We start from the raw sequence: 12,738 nt of genomic DNA, 5'->3' as shown, positions 1-12,738 counted from the left end.
GTTTCTTTGTAGTTAAATTTTGCTGCTTATTTGAAGCCCCTAATGTCTGCAGTGTTAAATGTATGGGGTTAAAATTAAGACAGATTTAACAAATTAGCCTCAGAGTGTTCCATTTTGAGTTATTTATATATAATACCTGATTTTGTAAGCAATATTGGCAGTATCTCAGTTTATTTTCTAGTTTTTCTTAAAGCATTTCAGATGCAGTAATGTAGAGGAATCATGGAAAGAGGAGCTCCCTCCCTTTCCCCATGTAGGTCTCTTGGTACTCTGAAAAGTGGCCATATAATATATGAAATATATAAGAAATATATAAGAAATTCAGATATATTCTGTGGTTCATATATATACATATATATGTATATAAGTATATAATATATATTATGCACACATACACACATATTATATATATATACCAAAATTTCACACATTTAGGTTTTATAGATGTTATGGTTTATTTTTAAATACATATGTACTGGGGGACATTATGTAAATTGAAATAAGCCAGACACAATAAGACAAGTACCTCACAGTCCCTCTCATATGGAAGGTAAAGTCAATCTGAATATGCTGGGGGCCACTAGATGTTGGGTAGGAAGGGTTTGATCAGAGCAACAGTATGAATGTGTCAAAATACCATATAAAGCTCTAGTGATAAGTAAAATTCTATATGCTTATCAAAAATACTTTCAAAGAAGATGCATATAAGGAGCTTGGGCCATGGCTCAAGTGGTAGAGCACCTGCCTAGCAAGCACGAGGCCCTGAGTTTCGATCATAAGTACCACAAAAAAAAAGAAATACACTTAAAAGTCTGCAGAGGGCCGGGAAGGTGGCTCAATGGTAGAGCACTTGCCTTGCATGCTCAAGGCCCTGGGTTCAATTCCTCAGCACCACATAAGCAAAAAGAAAAAAGCCGGAAGTGGCGCTGTGGCTCAAGTGGTAGAGCACTAGCCTTGAGCTGAAGAGCTGAGGGACAGCGCCCAGGCCCAGAGTTCAGGCCCCACGACCGGACCCAAAAAAATAAATAAAAATAAAAAATTAAAGGTCTGCAGATCAAAAATGCTCTAATTATTTTATAGAAAAATCAATGATAATGATCCTAAAAATGAAGAATAAAGAGTTTACATTAAAAACACTACTCATACCACTCAAGGTTAACAGTATTTTGGTAGCGTATATAGGCAAAAGTGGTGTGCAAGGAGTTGTGAAGGAAAAAGGAACCAGTAGTATCAATAAAATCAGCTCTGGCACCAGTAGCATGACATGTAGTTTGAAAGATGAAGGCAGAGATTAATGGAAATCTTAAAATTTCACAGCAGCCTATTAAGTATGCTTATTAGAAAACAAACATTCCTGGGCATTTAGCACTTTGAAGATATACTTTTTATTCTGTTATTTTAAATTTGAGCTACTGTGTTTGCCATACTCAATAAACATCAAGAATTGGAGACTCGGTTCAAGTGGTAGAGCACTTGCCTGGCAAATGCCAGGTCTGAGTTCAAATCCAGTACTGAAAAAAAAGCTAAGTCATTAAAGAAGTGCTTAAAAAGTCATATTTTATATGGATATCATCATATTAAATGAGAAAGCCAAACTCAGAAAGATAGATACTACGTTTTCACCCATATGTGGAATGCAAACTTTCAAAATGACATAATTCTAGAAGAAGGACCATTGTAAGAGAGAGGGGACCAGAAGAGAGCAGTAGACAAATATGATCAAAATACATTGTGTGTGTGCGTGTGTGTAATACATTGTGTGTGTGCGTGTGTGTGTGTGTGTGTGTGTGTGTACTATAATGATACTCAACAGTTATAGGCAGAGAGTATTTAAGAAAGAGCAATATATGTACAATTAATTTATGATAATGAAAGACTATAGACTGGAGGAAATCTGTACATTTACTAGTTCCACTTTTAGCTGTTTTACTTATGAATATCATAATCTCACCTCTTATTTCTTAATCTCCATGCTAATAAAAACTGGCCTGTGAGTTTCCTACAACTGTAACAATATTTTCTGAAACATTCAGTATAGCTAAATGAGAGGAAAAACAATTGCTGAGACATTTAACAAGTAAACTAAAATTTTTAAATATTATAAAACCCATTACTCATGATCATAGAGAGACCCATAAGAATTTGTGGTTTGGCTAGTAGATTGAAAACCTCAATTAGTGAATTAGAGATAAGAGTCTCACCAACTTTCCTGCCTGGGCTGGCTTCAAACTACAATCTTGACAGACGTTCCTGCCCTGGCTGGCTTCAGTGATCCTCAGATCTCAGCCATGTGACTAGCTAGGATTATTGGCTTGAGCCACCAGCATTCAGCTCTCTTTTTAAACCTTTTGTTTCACTTTTTTTAAATTGTGTTTCTTGTCAAATACAGAAATTTCTCTTCTACCACTCACTGAACTTTTGAATTCTGGCTTTCTGTGTTTTTTTTTTTAATTGTCTGTGTCAAATGTACAGCTAGATGTGATTTTCTGTCAGTAGATTCTGCTAAACAACATCAACCCCATTTTGTTCTTTCCCTGCTCCCTACTCACCCTACACTCTTGGGAGGTGGGGGAAGAAAAGATCACCTCGTGTGTTGTAGCTCATTTGTTCCAAGAGAGAGTCAACAGATCATATTTATTGTCTTGAGTGAATTGCTCTATTTTGGCATTATTAGAGGGAAAAAAAGAACTTGAGTTTGAGTAGGCCACTGTTGTGTTTTGGACATGAAATATTCCCCCAAAACATCAAGTTCAAGTTGAAGGCTGACTCACCAGCTGTTGGTGCCATTGAAAGGTGATTGAGTCATGAGAGCAAAAAGCTCACTGAGGGATTAATCCATAGCTGAATGGATTCTTAGGAGGTGGGGCCTACCTGAAGGAAATAGTTCACTGGGGGCATGGCTTGAAGGCCATTCTTCTCCCTTTCTACTTCTCCTCTACCCTCTGCTCTCAGCCACCTCTTCATTGTGAGGGGAGCCACCTTGCTCCCCTACATGTTCCCTGCCATGATGTTTTGCCAAAAATCCATGCATAGGTTCAGAACAACAGAGCCAAGTGACCATAGACTGAAACCTGAAACCATGAATCAAAATAGATCCTTCTTCCATAAGTTGTTTTTCTCATTGTCACACCAATGCAAAGGCTAGCATAGAAACTTTCTCCATGATACCAAAAAAAGGTAAGCATTGATTTATCAGTAAAAGCTCTTAACTGACAAAGCCTTTATTTATTGACAAAAATTATGAAGATGCAATAAAATGTACATTTCAACAGTTGTATTAATGTTGAATTTATTAAGAGAACATCAGTTTGTGTGTGTGTGTTCGCACGCACACCTGTGCACGTGTGCATGTGTGTGCTGATCCTGTGGCTTGAACTCTGGGCCTGGGCTCTGTCCCTGACCACCTTTTGCTCAAGGCACTTGAGCCACAGTGCCACTTACAAGAACATCAGTTTTTTAGTGCTCAGGTTTATCTGTTGTGTTAAGTTAGAACTCTGATGCTTGCCTAGAAGCCCTGGGTTTGATTCCTGGGTACCACATAAACAGAAAATCCAGAAGTGGTGCTGTGGCTCAAGTGGTACAATCAGCCTTGAGCAAAAGCATCTCAGGGACAGTGCCCATGCACTGAGTTCAAGCCCCAGGACTGGCAAAAAAAAAAAAAAAAAAGTTAAAACTCTAAGTTGTATCTATTGTACTTAGATACATAATTATTGTTTAGCAGAAAGATAAAGTTATTCCTATGGAGTAGTAAGAAGATGTCTGCATTCTAACAAGGTAAATGGTGCTTGGATTTTCTAAATTGCTTTGCATGAAGTTAAATTTCTTCTTTTACCCATAGTCATCCTGGGGGAATTATGGGCTATATATAACCAAGGACATCAAGGCTGCTGCAGCACCAGCAGGCTTAGCACCCCACCCCATCCCCCATTTCCTGTTATCTATTTCTAAGGTCTGCATGTTTTTCTGCCGAAATCCAACATGTGTTAAATTCTGTGACTGGACAAGGTACCTGCCTTTTCTCTTCTTTTTTTTTTAATTTTTTTTGGGGTCCAGTCGTGGAGCCTGAACTCTGGGCCTGGGCGCTGTCCCTCAGGTCTTCAGCTCAAGGCTAGCGCTCTACCACTTGAGCCACAGCGCCACTTCCAGCTTTTTTCTTTTTGTTTATGTGGTGTAAGGAATCAAACCCAGGGCCTCATGCATGCAAGGCAAGCGCTCTACCCCTGAGCAACCTTCCCAGCCCCGATACCTGCCTTTTTTTAACCTCATTTTTCTTTGTTATAAAATGGGGGAATGTTCAGGGTTACATTGGCAAGTGAGTGGTATTATGTTGCTAATGTGCTATGTCAAATATAGTACCTGGTATGCTCAATAATTGGTACCTAAATTACTGTCAATATGCAGTAAATGGTTGTTATCCCTTTCTGCTCCTAGCCAAAACTTTTACATGGTGTCCTTTCATTTTCAAGTAAAAGCAAATTGTAATCAGCCGGTTCATGCTGCAAAGTATCCATTAGTGAACCCCTTTTCCCTCATTATGTAGGCTTTACCAATGGTCTTGTGTTGGGTGCATTAAGCCTTGGATGTTGGCAACTGCCTAGCTGATATGAAAATAAAGTTATACTAGATGTATCTGTATTTAAGGCATCCAAACCCCAAATAACCAAGTTCATCTCTCCTGTAGATTTGTGCTGCTCATCTCCCAACCGAGTCAGAGGCTCCGAATCATTATCAGGCTGTGTGCCGTGCATTATTTGCAGAGACCATGGAGCTGCATACATTTCTGACCAAAATTAAGAGTGCAAAGGAGGTAAGTGCAGCTGTTTGATGTTTATTGGTATTGAGAAAGGTAAACCTGAGATTGCAACATTGTTTGTTTTATTATTTTAAAATGCTATTGGTCAAGATGCGTTGTATTCATAAACTGACATGCTTTTGAAACCCCTTTATACAACTTAAGATAATATTTAAAAATTAAAATTAAAAAGTGAAATAAAATGCTTACTTCCATCTTTCTGAAATGCTGAAACCATTTAGAAAAGAAGCAAGTTAGGAGGTAGATACTTCTGCATAGGCTTGGAAGAAGAATGTCTGAGCCAGAGAGAATAAAATTTAATGTTGGAGGAGAAGAGGAGTAATGAGAGAATGTATACATGTGAGTTCATAGACTGGGCTCACACATGTAGGCTGGAGAGAGGAGATACCTGTCGTTAGGTATGAAATAAGAGAGAGAGATAAAAAAGGAAAAGACAGAATATTACAGAAATATCAAACAGTAAGAGTTTTTTTGTGGTACTAGAGTTTGAACTCAGGATTTTATTCTCTCTGTACAGGTACTCTAACACTTGAGCCACATCCCCAGCCCTTTTGGAGTTAGGTTATTTTTCAGGTATAGTTCTGTGATTTTTACCTATGGCTGGCCACAGACTGTGATCCTTAAGTCTATGCATTGCAGTAGTTTGTATACAGATGTGAAAACACCAGACCTAGCTTATTGGTTGAGTTAAAGTCTTGCTACTTTTGCCCTGAATGACCTGATCCTCCTGATCTCTGCCTACCCAATAGCCAAGATTACTGGCATGAGCCACAGCATCTGGACATAGAATAATCTAAGACTAGGAAGTTACTCTTAGTGATTTTTTTCAGCAGCACATACATTAAAATGGGACAACACAGAGAGGATTAGCATAGCTCCTGTGCAAGGATGACACACAAATTCATGAAGCAGTCTGTTTTTGTTCCACGTTTCTCTCATGTCTATGCTGCACCTAGTCTGCATCTCAGGATCTGAGTTTCCCTGAGTGTGTGGTAGAGAAATCTTCAGGGATTTCTGTTGAGCAGGATTAGCAGGCCCTGCTCTCCACCTCCGGGATAGCTGGCATGGTCTCTTCAACATCTCCCCTAGCTCCTAGATCTATTTTGCAGGTTCTTCTGCTAGCTTCTTGGCCACCTAGACGGGGCCAAACAAAGGTCCCTGGCATTGCTCTGAGTTACTGGGGGAGGGAACTCCACCTGCCCAGTCTCAGATAAATAATAATACCCTCCCCTCTGCCCTCCTCTCACCCATCCCCACAGAGCTGTTAATCGGCAGACTGCATAGGAGCCCAGAATACACACAGTTAAGTGACAGGAGACATGGGGTCACAATACCTCCATTCCCGGGCTGATGTATTCTTTCTTCCTTTCCACATCTCATTTTTACCTCTATTGCTTACACTACCCCAGGTTGGGCACTGCTGAATTTCTCCAGTTTATTAGGTTTTAAACTGGGGAGGCTAAGGTTCCAAGGCCATCTAAATCACTGCAGAAAGTTCGGTTCAAAGATGACTTGTATTCATTCAACAAGCTCTTCCTTGTTTTCATATCAGTCTTACCTCATAGGCAAAATGTGTACATATAAACATGTAAAAAGCATGTCCTATAATATTTATTATGAGATTAGTGTTTACTATTTTATATTTTAAATTTGAGATCTTACAGGAAACAAATTCAGTATTAGAAATATACTAACCAAATTTCAGGTTGCTACAGATCTTTTTTGAAAAAATCCTGTGGATTTAAAAAATTGTTAAACTAACCCTATAACTCAGGCTAAATATTACTGCCAAATTAATGTCAGTAGAATCTAAAAATAAATTCTTTGTTTTTATAATCTAGTGATAGAAGATTCCTGAAAAGAACTTCCATGGTGATGGGAAGGGGAAAAAATGGGAGATAGTGAGGGAAGGGTGACATTGTCCAAAAAGAAATGTACTCTTTACCTGACTTACGTAACTATAACCCCTCTATACATCATCTTTATCATCACAATACAATTTTTTTAAAACCTTCTTAATAGTCACAAAGAGGCAGTACAAGTAGTGCTGAGCATTAAGAAACATTATATTCTGTTTATTGCAGTCAGAACTTTATAAAGCATATAAAAGACTTGTCCTAACTTCTGTTTTTCCATCATAATTTAACACTCGGCTAAGGTAGACTATCCAAATGTTTTGATCTTTGAGAGGTTCGATGTCTAATATAGTTAAGCTGACGTAAGATTTCAGCAGTGCAGATTCTACAGGTGTGGACTGTTGTTTCTGATTATCTGATTATATGGTCTTTGAGCGCTTCTCAAGTGTGGCTCCATCCTTAGTGCTTAGTAAGTTTCTTGTTGACGTCTTAACCTCCTCTTGTAAATTCTTTATTCACCCTTTCAGTTAGGGTTTTCTATTCACTTCCTTCATGTCCCAGACCATCCCTGGACACATTCATATACTTTGCATACAGCAGGACCCAGCTGGACACATTCACATACTTAGTATACAGCAGGACCCAGCTGTTTTCTTGGTAGCAGCCATCACAGTCTGTAAGTGTCTAATTGATTTTTCTCTTTAAAAAATTATTATAAAGGTAATGTACAGAGGGGTTATAGTACATGAGTCAGGCAATGAGTACATTTCCTTTTAAACAGTATTCCTCCCTCTCTCATTCTCTCCCAGTTTTTCCCCTCCCTGCAAAGTTGTATAGTTCATTTCCAACATAGTGTCTAGTGGGTTTCACTGATGAATTGATTCAGTCTTTGTCCTACTGTTTCTGTGTTTCCCCTTCCCCTCCCCAAATCAGATAAACAGATGCAAAACAAAAGGTACAGAAATCATAAACAGAAACTGAATAAACCAAAGAAAAAAGAAAGAAGAAAAGAGAAAAAAAATGAACCATAAACTATACAATAAAAAACATCTTACTTCCATTTCTTGGAGTTCATTTTGATAAACATTATTTTATATGATTTTAAGCCCCTACAATCCTCTCCTAAGGATATACTGCTTTGTTCTCTATGTGTGAATGTTTAGACTGCTGCTTAATCATGGTCAAGAAAATGTGGTATGTGCACAATGAAATTCTGTGCTTCCATCAGAAAGAATGATAGTGCCCCATTCATAAGGAAATGGGAGGACTTGGAAAAAAATTATACTAAGTGAAGTAAGACAGATGCACAGAAACATAGGCTGCTCATTTATAGTGATTAAAATATGCCTGTAAATCTACAAGTAAGCCCAATGGTCTTTCTCTTTGTCTTGATCTCTGCCAATAGAATATAATCTGGTTGGGAAAGAGGCCTGTCTCCCAATTCTGTAAATGTTAGACAGATGTTGACTAAATGGGTGCTGGGTGGATCAGCTGTGGTAGTTGCAGTTGTCTGTGTTTTATCTTGTGTATTTAGTGGGAGCAAATAGGGGTTAGATGGTCCTTTGTACTCTGAATCGCCTCTAGAATTCAGAGCTTTCTTTCTCACTTTGCTGGTCTGATCTACGTAGTGGAGTGGTGCATCACTTTCTAGAGCCATTGCAGATCTTCATATTTTTCCTGTTTTCCTGTAATCTATCCTCCAATGTTACTTGCCTGTGTAAAGATCTTGTCAACACTTGTTCTCTGTAGATACAAAGCATTTAAATTAGTACAGCCTGTCCTCTCCGGGTTGTCATCCACCAATATAACCATCTATGTTTGTCCTGCCTATACTTGGAACATGATCATCCCAGCCTCTTCCCTCACCTCCTTCTCTTATACAATGCCTACTTAATCTTAAGATGTAACTTTAGAGGTCCACTATTCTGAAATGCTGTGAGTTAATTTTTTTCTTCGTGTTGGTTCCTAAAGCACTGTGCTCTGGTTTCTTTCTGTCACTTATACTGTACTGTAATTACATATGTCTCCTCAGTGAACTTCTTCAAGAGCAAGGATCGTTTTACGTTATCAGGAAATGTCTCACATAGCATTCTTCTGGGCATGTTTCCCTTGCTGTTTCCTAAACTCATGTAACATAGATCCCTGTCAATGAGGTGGACTTTTTTTCACCTAATATTTATCAAATTTTGAGTAGCTTGGAGTCAGCACCTGAAATCATGCGCACTAATTAACACCTGGTCTGCACAGCCACATTCTGCTGTTCAGAGTGAGATGCTGAATTGTAGGGTGTTAGTATTTAATGACACTTGATTTTTGTTCATTTTTCAAAGATTTCTGCTAGAGGACAATTTGTGTACTTGGGGGAAAGAGCCTCCATCCTGTACAGCTATTGAAAGCTAGACAGCCTTTATCCCTTTTATCTGAGGCCCACTTTTCTTCCTGAGTACCTCCTTCTTGGCCTCTGCTTGTACTTCATAACTGTGACAGGCTTGTTACTTAGGTAGTAATGACTGCTTTGTATAAGTAGGGAACTCCAAACAACGTTGACCAAACTCCAATAAAATAGTTGCTAGAGTGATTGATAGAAAGGGGTTAGGATTCACTAGCAGAAATGGAGCTTGGCATAGGAGGTCCAGAAGTGAGGGAAGTATCTATAAAGCTCCATATAGGTACAACCAGAAACGAACAAGGAATTTTGGTGAAAACCTGACAGATTGTAATAACTGTTTCTAGCAGGCACTGAATTTTAGAACTAAGCCCAGCTGGCAAAATTTACTCATTTGTACAACAATCATTTAATGGTCTCCTGTATGACAGATGCCACCACAATCAGTAATTGCCAACATTTATTTCTTGCTTGCTCTATGCTGGATACCATCCTAAGAATGCACATCAATTTGTTGAGTCTTCACAACAAAACCATGTGTTAAGTGCTACTATTACTTCCTTTTTCTTTGGGCGTACAGTGGTGAACAGGTGATTGTGGCCTCTGCCTCTCACTGAGGATGACAGTCTAAGAGGAGCCATCCAGCTCAATGTGGGAAGGCTGTGATGAGTTCATGCAGGGCACTAATCCAGCACAAGAGGCTAACATCACAGCCTGTGCTAAGACGTGATGCTGCTAAACAAAATGGTGGAAGGAAGCAGCCCATGTGAAGATCAGGACAAGGGTGGACAAGGGAGAAGGTGGGTGGGGTAAGTAGAAGGGAAAGAGGCAGAGCTGTCAGGCAGTGAAACCACTTTTAGGAGGACCATCCCAGGAGATGTTACATAGGTAAAACAGGCATCTAATAGGGGAGGCCATAGAGTCCACTTTTCTTTTGCTGTTGTTGTTTTGTGTGTGAGTGTTTGTGTATGTTAATACTAGGGCTTGAACTAAGGGCCTGGATGCTATCCCTTAGCTTTTTTAGTTTTTGCTCAAGGCCAGGCTTTACCACTTAAACCACATCTCACTTCTGGCTTTTTAATGATTATTTAGAGATAAGAGTCCCATGAACTTTCCTGCCTGGCCTGGTTTTGAACCATAATCCTTAGATCTCAGCCTACTGTGTGTCTAGGATTATAGACTATGATCCACCAGCAAGTCTAGTTTTGTAACTACTGATACTCTGAATGCCTTTTTTAGGCATGAAGTAATATCTGTGTGTGAGTACTCTCAGGATCCTGTCCACTGAGCACTACTTTCCCTCCTTTTTTTTTCATATGTCATTGAACACCCCCTGAGCATATGAAGATCACAGACAATGGAGCCCTCCTAGAGAAGGAATGTAGCAGAGAAAAATGAACTTGAAGCCTAGGAATGATATTCTCTCTGGAGCTACTTATGACTACCTAAAAAATAGTTCAGTTACAATTGCAGTCAGTATCTTCCCAAATCTGTAAGATATAAGTTCACTCTTCTACACATGGAGTTCCTTTGCTTTAAAGATGTTTTTGCTTTAAAATAGAAATATTGATGAATCTTTGACTGTCAGTAGACTGGCCAGAGGAAGGTAGTATAGGAAGAGAGGCTAGTTGCTGTTCTCAGAACTGTCTCATAAAGGCCAGCACTAGGAAACTTAACCTACCAAGGGGCCAATTGAGACTGATGGGAAGCTAGGCATGGCTGTGTGATCAAGAAGAGGAAAAAGTTACCACTTACATTTTTCTCTGGGTTTTCTTCTGGTTCTTCTGTGTTTATTCAAAATTCTACAAGTTAGATGAACAGCCAGAACTTGAACTCATGTTTGTTAGCCTTTCACACACACGCACGCACGCACGCACGCACGCACGCACACACACACACACACACACACACATACACACGTTAGTGCCCAGTACTGAAGTTTCAACTCAGTGCCTCAAGCTCTCACTTGAGTGCTCTCTACCACTTGCTACACTTCTTCCAGCTTTTTGCTGGCTAATTGGAGATAAATCTCACGGATTAGTCTGCCCAGGCTGGCTTCTAACTATGATCCTCAGACCTTAGCCTCCTGAGTAGCTAAGATTATAGGTATGAGCCACTGGCACCTAGCTTACAAAGATTTTTAGATTTTTCTTATATTAACTTCTTGTTATATACCATTTCTACTTGGTTATCAACCCAACAAGCCATTATTATCCTGATTTTTTGTTCTTAGTATTACCCCTTTTTACTTTAATGTGTAATCATGCACAATTCTGGTTGACTATTAAGAAAATATGTTGATCAGGATGTATATGTTGATCAGTACTGTGGTTTAAACTTGGTATATAGGCATGCTACCACTTGAAGCATGCCTCTAGCCCACACTGGTTACTTATGAGATGAGCTCTGGCTTTCTGCCTGGGCACATACCTGGGTTGTACTCTGTCTATTTTAGATTTCATCCCATAGCTAAGATAATATGTGGGAACCCAGCTTTCAGTTGAGAAGCTTCATGAACTTTTATGCCCAGGCTGCCCTTGAACCATGATCCTCTTAATCTTAGCTTCCTAGACATGAGTCACAGGTACACAGCTTGTAGTTTTGAAGTATTAATTCAACTATTTGGGTCTTAAACTTAAAAATTAGAAAGTATTCTGGCACCAGTGGCTCATAACCTGTAATCCCAGCCACATAGGATGCTGATTTCTGCAGTTTAAGCCAGCCTGGGCAGAAACATCCATGAGACTTATCACCAACTAACGCCCCCCCCACCCCAAATAAAAGCCAGAAGTAGAACTGTGGCTCATGTGATAGAATTCTAGCCTTGAGCACAGAAGCTTAGGGACAGCACCCAGGCCCCGAATTCAGGACCCAGGACCAGCACACACATATGTGCGTACACACACAATTAGAAAGTGTAAATGAGGTTTTAATACTTTGAAAATTTTAATGAATTATTCATCTTTGCCTTCCAATCTGTTACACTGAGAAGTACATTGAATTTTTTGATCTGTCTTATTTTTGACAATATTTCTGAAGTTTTCCCAAGAAAGGAAACATTGGTTTTCTCTGCCAAAGATAATAGTGATAACTCTTAAAAATTAATATTCTAATGTCTTCATTTTTTCAAATGTTTCCTGTGACTTTAAAAAAAACAAACAAACTCACTACTGGGTGCAGATGGCTTATACCTGCAATCCTAGCTACTCAAAAGACTGAAATCTGAGGATTATAGTTTGAAGCCAGCCCAGGAAATAAAGTCTTATCTCCGATTAACCACCAAAGAGCCAGAAGTAGAACTATGAGTCAAGTGGTAAAACATTGGCCTTGAGCAAAAAATATAAAGGTCAGCATCCAGGCCCTGAGTTCAAGCCTTGGTACTTGCACAAACAACAACAAAAGACTTTACCAATCAGCCAGGTATGTTGTTGCCCACCTGCAATCCCAGTACTTGGCATATGGAGGAAGGAAGATTAGAAGTTTAAGTAGTTTTTAGGCTATTTATTGAGATTGTGGCTATAAACAAACAAAACTACTAGTCAAGTTCTTCTGGGTGGCTTAAATCCTACCCTAAATTTAACAGAATCCTACAATGAAAAGATAACTGCTAGATTCCCAAATTATAGTTCACCAGATATTGAAATTATAGAGCAAGCACATAGCTCATTATACGTTTTTTTATT

General features: G+C 39.1%; 1 protein-coding gene and 1 non-coding gene across 3 annotated transcripts in view; both read left to right on the top strand.

Annotated features, from left to right (window-relative positions):
* Nucleotides 1–12,738, top strand: part of Spire1 (spire type actin nucleation factor 1) — a 158,448-nt gene that overhangs the window by 87,451 nt on the left and 58,259 nt on the right. For both annotated transcript variants that reach the window (XM_042683667.1, XM_042683666.1), the window contains exon 4: nt 4,682–4,807. In XM_042683667.1, the coding sequence (XP_042539601.1) occupies nt 4,682–4,807 (126 nt within the window). The remainder of the gene's footprint in view (nt 1–4,681; nt 4,808–12,738) is intronic.
* LOC122110996 lies at nt 5,630–5,736 on the top strand. Its single transcript, XR_006147956.1, has one exon. It is a non-coding gene; the product is annotated as a U6 spliceosomal RNA (small nuclear RNA).

Source organism: Dipodomys spectabilis, unplaced genomic scaffold (genome assembly GCF_019054845.1).
Source record: "Dipodomys spectabilis isolate Male_0828 unplaced genomic scaffold, ASM1905484v1 ptg000083l, whole genome shotgun sequence".
In the NCBI taxonomy this organism is placed as follows: domain Eukaryota; kingdom Metazoa; phylum Chordata; class Mammalia; order Rodentia; family Heteromyidae; genus Dipodomys; species Dipodomys spectabilis.
This window is presented reverse-complemented; position numbering and strand designations above follow the sequence as displayed.